The sequence below is a fragment of the Xenia sp. Carnegie-2017 genome, unplaced genomic scaffold (assembly GCF_021976095.1).
Source record: "Xenia sp. Carnegie-2017 unplaced genomic scaffold, XeniaSp_v1 HiC_scaffold_19, whole genome shotgun sequence".
NCBI lineage: Eukaryota > Metazoa > Cnidaria > Anthozoa > Malacalcyonacea > Xeniidae > Xenia > Xenia sp. Carnegie-2017.
The window spans coordinates 3839766-3849998 of record NW_025813481.1 but is presented as its reverse complement, the minus strand read 5'-3'; the positions used below and the strand labels follow the sequence as shown (position 1 = coordinate 3849998).

General features: G+C 33.7%; 3 protein-coding genes across 4 annotated transcripts in view; all 3 read right to left on the bottom strand.

Annotated features, from left to right (window-relative positions):
* The window catches only part of LOC124439622 (organic cation transporter protein-like), a 43956-nt gene extending 36801 nt beyond the window's left edge, over positions 1-7155 (bottom strand). The window contains exons 1-6 of one of the 2 annotated variants that reach the window (XM_046989904.1): positions 6024-6710; positions 4515-4757; positions 4157-4288; positions 3848-4075; positions 3524-3720; positions 2743-2851 (exon numbers count right to left, since the gene is read on the bottom strand). In XM_046989904.1, coding sequence (XP_046845860.1) covers positions 2743-2851; positions 3524-3720; positions 3848-4075; positions 4157-4288; positions 4515-4709 — 861 coding nt within the window. In that variant the 5' untranslated portion in view covers positions 4710-4757; positions 6024-6710. Of the gene's footprint in view, positions 1-2742; positions 2852-3523; positions 3721-3847; positions 4076-4156; positions 4289-4514; positions 4758-6023; positions 6711-6835 lie in introns of those variants that run through there. The other variant, XM_046989903.1, reaches the window with a different exon arrangement.
* On the bottom strand, positions 79-2102 carry LOC124439626 (solute carrier family 22 member 8-like). The gene is made up of 5 exons (XM_046989912.1): positions 1791-2102; positions 1570-1655; positions 1326-1437; positions 1172-1244; positions 79-725 (listed from the first exon to the last, which is right to left on the bottom strand). The coding sequence occupies exons 2-5, from the start codon at positions 1607-1609 to the stop codon at positions 450-452; spliced, it is 501 nt and encodes a 166-aa protein (XP_046845868.1). The 5' UTR covers positions 1610-1655; positions 1791-2102; the 3' UTR covers positions 79-449.
* Positions 7156-8548: 1393 nt separating the features above from the next.
* On the bottom strand, positions 8549-9617 carry LOC124439628 (V-type proton ATPase subunit G-like). Its single transcript, XM_046989916.1, has 3 exons — positions 9502-9617; positions 9142-9242; positions 8549-9020 (listed from the first exon to the last, which is right to left on the bottom strand). The coding sequence occupies exons 1-3, from the start codon at positions 9581-9583 to the stop codon at positions 8853-8855; spliced, it is 351 nt and encodes a 116-aa protein (XP_046845872.1). The 5' UTR covers positions 9584-9617; the 3' UTR covers positions 8549-8852.
* Positions 9618-10233: the final 616 nt, after the last annotated feature.

Genomic DNA, 10233 nt, shown 5'->3' with positions numbered 1-10233 from the left:
TTTTTCAGATTGCAAAATAAATGCACTTGCGTGCTTCGTTTTGTCATTTTTTGACAAAATTACCGTGCGCTTATGGGAAACTGTAGCGTTAAAAAATATTTTCGATAAAACTTGTCAATCTTTTAAGGATTTAAGCCCTACAATTTCACATATATGGCACTAATTGACGTCCTGCGCCTATATAACTGTACAGTTTTACGTTTGTTTCAAGTAAACATACACGAGATTAATTATTCATCCATCGTATTCTATTTAAAATGAGAAAAACATCTTTTGTCAACACCGAAATATTCTCTCCATGATTCCAGTCATTTCATCTCATCATCATCATCAAATTCAGTACGTTCTTCAATTTTCCATGGATACATAAAAATCCCCAAATGTACCCAAGCGACCATCGAGTCCTGAGTACATATAAATAGTTCAATAAAAATGGTCGACGCAGCAACTTATTCATCTTCTTGTACTTTTACTGCTGTATTGCTTGAGTTTGTCTTGTTGCATGCTTCTTTGATAGTTTTATGAAGTTTTATGTTTACTGTCTGGGATGTTGAAGTGAGAGGAAATTCTACAGTAAAGCTTGACTTTGTATTGTTGCTAACTTCTTCTATGGTCTCAGGAAGTTTCGTGTTCATCGTCTCTGGCATTACTGAGAGAGAAAACGCGGCCAAAAGAGCAAAAGCTCCAAAAATGACAAATGGCACCGTCTCATTGGTGAACTTGCCCTAAAAATGCCGTGAAAATAAGCTGAACAAGCAGCCTTCGGTAGTTTGCCAATAGATTTTCGACTCAGCAGCTTTATATGACGTTAATAGTTCAAATGCAAAGTAAAAAGTTGAGTGTGCTGTTCAAACAATGTTGAGGTTAGCTCTGGTGATCACTTAACAAAACAAAGATTGAGTGAAAAGTTCGAACAAGTTCAAACTTTTCTCAAGGCTCAACATTGTTCAGTACCACTCAACACTCCTCAACAACACTCAGTACAACTCAACACTCCTCAGTACCACTCAACAATCCTCAACAGGGTGTGCAAATGCTCTAAACATGTTGAATCGACAATGTAGAGCGCATGTTGAGTTAACATGTTGAGAGCGTCAGCACGTAGCTTTGCACAATCAAATAAATTGGCGCGAATTTCAAATTGACTTGAAACAATTTAGGTTATACTAACAATGAGGTTAATTTGTGGAGCTAAAAGAAAGCCAACCCTTGCACCAAACACAGCAACACTGAAACCAACACTTCTGAAAAGATCAACGAGTGATAACACAATTACAAAAATGTTCAGGCAAAAGACGCATAGAAGAAAATTATCAATGTCCTACCTTACAACTGTTGGAAACAACTCGGCAGTATAAATGAACATAACAGCTACATCTCCAGCTAAACACATCCGTCCAATCAGAGAAAGAGAAGTTCTCAAGGAGTCAAGGGACTCTTAAAGGGAGAAATTTGTTTAGTGAAAAAAATAAAGTTAAGGAATGTGTTCTGGCTTGTGTGTTGTAGAGCATCACCTAATACAAACTGGGTACACAATTTGAAAATTTCAACTTAGGGAAGAATATTTACCATTGTCATTTCGCAGAAAAGCAGAAATCAAGCACGCCATACCACCAAGAATAAAAAAAAGACCTATAAGTTTTTTCCGACCACATCTGCATGATGAAGGAGAGTAATTAAAATTGATACAAAAATATCGAGTGAAAAGTAAGAAACTCATCATGATTTGCATTGAATGTCTCAAAAAATCAATTAAATGAAAAATTGATGTTTCAAATGCTCATTTCTACCTCAATTTGTACTTTCATAAATACCATACACGAGGTGATCGACAAAAAGACATAAAACTTGAAGGTATAAGTAATTTCTACAAAGTATATTTGTTCAAAATAGTCTATTGCGTAAAAGGTCCCATGCATCTACTTCACACTGTCCCTAGCTACCCCTATGCCTCTAGGAAGTCAATCAAGCCAAGATTTACTCCCTAGCATCCCTAGACACTCCATTACGCCCTTACTACATTAAGTATTTGAACGATACCTGTGAAGGATGAACATTACCATAACTACGATGACGACCTCCAAAGCGCCTCCAATAAAGAAATTAAGATATTTATTTCCGGCAAGTTTTGAATTGTCCAATGTCAGGCCATAATAAACAAGCATAGCGGAATTCCTAAATGAAAAAAAAAGAATTTACATGTTTGTAGAAGTAGATTGTTCAGGTTAGTCGAGTCCTGAGAAGGACTGTTGTTGTTGATGTTGAGTGACGTTTCGACAACCTTAGCGATAGTAGAGTCTTGAGAAGGACTGTTGGTGTTGATGTTGACTGACGTTTCGACAACATTGGCAGTAACAGTCCTTCTCAAGACTCTACTAACCAGGACGATCTACATTCACAAACATTTAACGAAACTCCTGGGTTCAAATCATTCACTTTAAAGAAGAACTTATTGAAAATTTTATTTCTGTCCATTTTCAGTAAAAAGACCAACACATGTTGGTAAAGTATGTTTTGATACGTAACATTTCGACACGGAGGCTTCAAACAAAAAAACTTAACAACAAGCGTATGAGTCACGTGATAATGTCACATGACAACAAGGTAGCACTTACCAAACAAAAGCTGCTATCACCAATCGCTTTCTCAGCTCACGTGATTTCAACAGATCAAAAACGTGTAAACTCTCTTGGAACGCAAGTCATCCTTGTCATTCACGAAATGAGCGATGTCGTCGAATATCTCACGAGGAAAACTTAACTTGTTAAACTTTGTTATCCTTTCAACTACAGCCCTTGCATCGTCAACTTTATTTTGTGTAATCAACCAACGAAAGGACTCCGGCAAAAACCTACAGAAAAATACATATGGCCGTTTTTAAGTTGGTGACATTGTCCATATTGACCATTAGTCTTGATCCAAACATTAATCACTCGGCTTAGAACAATTCCAACAATTTAAAGAAAAAAACTTATTGGGTGACAAAGCCCCGGATCGATCGTATATAGAGCAATGCACTGCGAGTGAATCCATGAAATACTTATTCAACTCCTTAAATTCTTCAACTCATGCATGGACATTAAGTGTGGAAACAAAAAGTTGTTATTTTATATTATAATTGGCAAGAGCTACAGCATTGCAACCTGTATATGATAGCTGTGTTCACAGTAGCGCAGACACTAGATAGCACATGAGTTTAATTGTTTTAGTTTTTCGAGTTTACAAATTGTAAAAACAGTACATTTCCAAAGAAATAAATAATGACAATAATAACGATACAGAATTTACATAGCAGGACGAAAGGATTTGCTCGTGTTTATTTCACAAAACATCACAAGACACGGGCAACATTATTCTGATACATTCGATTTAGATGTTTTACTCCATGTTTTACATCGTCTTGTTGAAAATTGTTTCATTAATAAAGAAGAAAATTCCTTGTATTTCATCAGTTAAAAATATAACATCTGAGCATTCAACTATTACGTTACAATGGGCGAAAATTTATGATACCAATACTAACCAGATCAAAGGCAACTGTACCAACACACAGGCAGTTGTAAATAGATGGATCTTTCTCCAATCTTGCAACACAAAAGATATAAGAGCAAGAATCATAACACCAATACCCCAGAATAATGCATTGACTATCGTGAATGTCGTTCGATATTTACAGGCGAAAAGTTCAATTGATATGATGTATGATATTGATTGTAATCCCTAAAAAAAGCAAAAATAAAATATCTATTGGAACAGTTAAAATCAACACAATTTGTAAGGCAAATTACATACAATGAGATTTGTAAAATACTCGTTATAACATTGAGTTAATTCATCATCAACAAACCTCCAAGAGAAAGCCAAGAGCAAAACGAGAAAGTAAAAAAATGATGTAGTTATTGTTGAAGAAAATGACAATGCCCACAATGAAAGGTGAGAAAGTTGTAAACAGAAACACAGGTTTTCTTCCAAATTTATCTGACAGCTGACCAAATAGTATTGCTAACATCATTCCACAACTATATAGTACAGTGGCAATGTTACTTTTGTAAACGTCATTACAGACAAGATCCCACTAGAAAACAAATGAACTTAACGTAAACATATAAGATAGACATAAAACGTTCATAATTATTTCCATATAAAATAACCTTACCTCTGAAATAATTGTTGTTTCTTTACCAGAAAGATTATAGGTCCAACCATGAGTACAGGATATTTTCGTAGTTTTATTGACGTCGGAATAAAGATGACAGCGATCTAACACTTCTTTGCCGTTTTCTTTTACCTAATTATAAAACGAATAGTGCACATGTGCACATTTGTAGCTCATCAAGTTAAACCACAATTATCGTGCGCAATGGGAAACAAGTTCGGCATGATATAATAATCTTAGATAATAAATAATCTAATCAACTTGTTCAGGCAAGTTTCTTTAATGACACGCAGGCAACTTAGTTAAGCCTACATGATAAAAATAATAACGAATGTAATAATAACTAGGACTAACTTACAGTCGGTATGAAATCTTTAATGTTCCACGAGGAGTTTGGAAGAAGACAGTGATGTTCAGTTTCTGCAGCATAAAAAGCCATTCCAAGATGACCCCAGCTGACGAAGGAAGACGAAACGGACAGCATTAAACACAAAACAACTTGAAATCGTCCAGGTGATCCTATTGCGAAAGCTAAATACTCTGTTGTTTTCATCTTTAACTTTATTATTAAATCAAAATCTCGCGATAAATGCGCGATAACCTAGGTAAAGAAAGAGACGAACGTTTATCAACACACCACGCACATTATATAAAGATCAACTGGACGAATATCGTTCGTAAAACTAAAAACATAATAGATCCCAGAAAGATTTTCTGTCTTACGAATTTCCCAACATAAGAGACGATTTTTCATAAAAAATTTATGAAATTTACATTACGTAACTTTCTTGTTCAAAAAATATCTAAAACCATAAACTTTCAATAAGCAAAACAAGGTTTTGCGATTTTCACATTAATAAACGCTTTCCTTATTAAGCATTGTCCACGCAGAAGAGTTCAATAATTAAAAAATAATTTTTTTATCTTAAATTCTCCTCGTGAAAAAGGAAGTGTTTATGCAATGAGCCCCCTTTTTCTCTTTAACTGAAAATCCATAGTTTTAGTATCAATTTGATGTATAAATAAGAATTTTCTGTAGAGTAGAAGTTAGTTAATTTTATTGCTGAATACGGACCTAATGAACGAACTTTTCATTGTAAACTATAAGTCTGATGATGTCTTTGGAATAAAAACGAAATATTACACCATCTTTTGTTTCAAACTATTGTACTATCTTGAATATCAAGAGAAGGAGATGTCCGCTTTCGGAATTTGTTTTATTTTGTATTACTTAAAATAACACATAAGTGATCCAATGTCATTTGAGAGCAGAAACTAGAAAAATACTGAACTACAAACATAATGTGGAAGATGGAGATTTTACTAATACAATGTGAGCAGGTGTAAAAAATACAGTGCCATTATTAAATGATAATGATGACTGTGTTCTTACAAACTATGTACTTTCAACTCGATCCTGATAAATAAGTCAAGCTCTTAAAGTTATTACTAGGCTAGAATATTTGTAAGATGTAAAGTTTATGTAATAGATGTAGCCTGCCTAAGGCTCTTTCCATAGTTCTTGTTTTGATAATAATATACTTGTAAAATATAAGTTACCAATAGTACAGTTTATAATTTTAATGTCAATTATTTATTTGTACAAACCCCTAGATCTATACTAAATCACCACATAACCAAATACTAATCAGTAACCAAGATTAATCTGAAGAGAGTGTATAAGTCATATTTATTCTACATTCTAGTTTTCTTATTACAACAGAAACAGCTCTACTACATCAATAATATATAACAGCTAGAATATGCTTAAAATAGTCTTGATTTAGTTTGTGTGCTACTCAATTACTTCAAATATTAATGATTACAATGTTTATTTTGATATCAAACAAAGTTACAAACTCATTACCCAAAAGATTCCCCAAAACTTTTCATGGACAATGTATCAAGAAAACTGTCAGATTTGTTTTTATCATGCATACAATATTTCACAGTTCATACTGATCTCCTCATGGTGGCTAAGATATCAAAATGATGCTTTGATTATATTCAACCAGCTCATATTTTGTTAAAGGATTTCATTTTTTGACTTCTCTTCCACAATAATTGTAATTCTGTTCTTAAAATACTTGTGAATTCAAGTCCAACCTGTTGTAGTCCAGCTAAATCCATTTTCTGTTTTTGCTAAGACCGATTCCAGCCAAATAGACTGTGGGAATCAAATATTCATTCTTTTTGTTTCAAGCTTCTTGGTCAAACAAACATTTACATAGATCAAAACACGACTCATCAAAATACACTGAGCAAAAACATCTACGAAGGGGTGAAACGTTGTCGAACAAAATTAACCTTTTCTTTGCCTTTGAGAGTCTATTCTTCTTTAGGAAATATATACAAGGATCTTAATTTTCATTTCTCACAGAATTGGTGAAATTCGACTAGTTTCATCCGCCAGGAGAAGGTCTTATTATTCTCGATGGAGATTTTAAAATAATTGCTACATGCCATGATAGAAGTGTGCTTCACTTATGACTTCTCAAGTTAATAAAATGACCTTTTAAGAGTTCGCACAGGAAGTGTCAAAAATGTCAATTTTGGACGAAAAATTCAAAAATTCATTTTATTTTGATTTGAAATTTAGAGTGAGGAAGGCTACTTCTTTTTATTTGGTCAAAAAAAAGGGTCAAAATTCGTTGCATAAGCAGTTTAACAAGTACATACCGAGTTCTTCGTGGCAAGGATGGCGATGTAATTTAAGTCCGCAAACTAGCTTTGTCACTGTCCTTTTAGATGAGTGACAGAGTTTGATTTGTATGAGGTGCCAAATGGGTCAATATTTCAAATCGCATGAAATATCATCAAGCAACTGAAAACTTTGTCATAAGAACAAAAGTCACCATAATTAAGGCGATTATTTAAAACTTGATGAAATTTTCACTTGAAAACTTGATGAAATTTTTTGCTGCCAATTTTTAAGAGCCAACTTGATGAAATTTTCAACAACAAACTTGATGAAATTTTTGCCAGAGGTTCGTCATGTAAGCAAAACGTTCTGTCTTTGCTTTTCATTTGGCTTTTCATAAACAACATGGCTGCCAAAACTAGACGACTTCTTCTGCCAGGTTCACATATTTATTTGAATATTTCAATCGATTTTTTTGTACATGAGACGATTTTACATATGCAGTTTTTCACCAGAGAGTTACCAAATACATTTTGCTGTTGTACACTGAATATACAGCATTCTATAAACCAAACGCTTTGACTACTATCTATCATTCCAGCCCCAGATGATTTGAGACAAAATCGGATTCTTTTCATCGAGAACAAGATACGACATATTTATCGAAATATATAAGAACCCGGCCCAAAAATAAAAAAAATCATGGCAAAAAAAATTAAGTCCCATTCCGATGGTTGTCAATGGGGAAGTGGGAAGACAAAGGTTGATAGCGAGAAAGGAACGATGTATAAAAAAATCGATTGAAATTTTCAAATAAATATGTGAACCTAGGCACCTCATAGATTTGGATGACTTGCATCCACCGACTGTCACAACTGTTGCAAAAGAATCTGAAATGAAAAGATAAAGATGCATCGCAGAAGTGCATTCATTCAGGATCTCGTGCAACAATGAAATCGTGATATTTATAAACTATAAATTCAAATCACATGATTGACACGAACTTAACCTTTGCTCTGCGAAAAAAATTAAAAACAAAAAATCACAAATATTTGCGATTCCTTATTTATGCCGGGGACGCACGTATCATATATTCCTTGCTAGCCTTCCATCTATTTAGTTCAACGGTACACTTCCACATTAATGGCTTATTGTCAGAGAAACACATTACTTTTCCCTGTAGTAATATAAATGGAATACATCTGAGGTCTGAGTACTTGAAAGTGCACGTGCTGATCAACGGAAAGCTCTCAAAATTACAATATTCGTCACTCGCATGTACACGTTCTTTCATTAAATAGGCATTGATTGCTGATGGTGGATCATAAGGGATGACAAGGGATCACAAACATCATAAAGTCCATTGAGTGTCTTCAATATACGTAAGTGAAGTGTTTTATTAGCCTCTCCCCCCTGAATTTTTACAGCAGAGATCAAAGATTACAAGTGTAGGAAAGTAATAAAAAACTTTACTTACAACTACATGTTATCTGTGGAGATCTATGGTAAAGTTTTTTGAAATCATGATGGAAATTTTAAGATTTATGACAATGTTTTAAAGACTTTGAAACCTCAACTAACATCTTTAGATGTTTTCTACACAATCTTTCTACACAAACGTTAATGCAATTATTGTGCAATTTTTGCTTAAAATTAGGTAAAGAGAGTGGCAAGGATTTTTGCATTGCAAAATTAAAAATAATTTATGTACCTATACAAAAAACTGGTGTGTTTCGAATAGGAATCACTGATGATCACAATAATTATCATTTATTACACAGGAGAAGGTAGCAAAAGTTGAACATTATAAACTAACACATAAAATATGTGAGAATGAAATTAACATATTTGACTCAGCATCCTCTGGTAGCAAGTGACTTTTTAACTTCGACTTTAAAGCCACTTTCTTAAGAGAACTAAGCCATTACACCTGGTATGATCAGAGGAATTAAAATAATGACAGAGTATTGAGTAATTGCTTATTTTAAATCAATAAATTATGCATGAAAGGATATCAACCATTTGAAATGGAAATGGATTCACATTCCTGTTGGTCTATAAACGAACATTCTGATGGAGTTCTGGTTTGATTTCATAAACCAAAGACAGAATGCGTTCAATCATGGCATCTTTATTTGTTTGAACATTCCTCTCAATTTCTTCCAATTTTGCTCTTGTGTCTTGCTCATCTTGCAGGACAAATTCATCCTTTGATCCCATGTGCTAAACATTGAAAAATAAAAATATAAAAATGAATGTCACTCATTCTGACAATGAGAATCTGTTTTCCAGTTAGTCAATTCATAAACACTGGTGCAAAATAATGTCAAAACAAACTGATTACAGTTTTCTGATATTCTTCAAATGCTTTCTCCCGTTCGCGACGAAACAGCTCAATTTCGGCCTGCGCTTCTTCTTTGGCTTCCTTTAACCGTTTTGTCTTGCCTGGAAAGTTAAATAATTCGATTTTAAATCACATAATCGTCACTCAGCCCTTTCCCAACTCAAGTATTTATGATTAGCAAAATTTTACTCATTTTTCAAAGCTTAATCTATAAATCTGAAGACGAATATTAAAGCTTAAATACTAAATGTAAAATACAGCCTTATTGAATTACTTGGTTGAAAATAAGAGTTCAAAAATGAAAAAGCACTAAAACATGCAAAATGAGTATAAATAAAACATAAAGCACTTCATCCTTACGTTTTCTAGCATCGCTTACAAGCTCCGCAGCTTTCTTTTCAGCGGCTAAAAGTTGTTGAATTCCTTGTGATTGAGAAGCCATCTTTGATTTACACCTCTTACGTCATTCTCTTCCACTCATCACGTGAGAAGCGTGCTGGCTACTGACCTCGGTCATCGATGTACTTGAAACATGAAGGGTCCTTTGTGATTGGTCAGAATCAGAATGCACGATGGCACATTGTTTTAAAATCAAAGTACAACAGATTTTGGCATAACACACCACACCACACCACAACATAACATAGCATAGCATACGAGCAACCTGAACCAGTTGTTCGTTAGAAATTTTTAAACAATATCTTAAGGACTAAATTATAACCAATCTGATTTGCTTTAAAATATTTTCGATTATAAATATATTTATAGAAGTTGGTCTAATTACGCACTTAAACCATGTGGAATTTTTCAAAACACTTTGCAGCCTGCTTTGATTTCAAGTGAGATTCCACTATCTACATTCGACAGTGACAGACATGAAGAAACACGTCATGTTGTCCTTTGTACCAGCAACTCCTTATGTTTCATGAAACCAAGTAAGACTAGAAAAAATAACAACTATTAAAGCCATGTTGAAGAACAAGTCATAAAAAATATATCTGGAACAGAAAAACTTTGTGAAAAGAAGAAACTTTCCACTGCAGTAAATATTAAATAGTTTTCAACACCTGGTAAATGGACTATGTTTGTAAA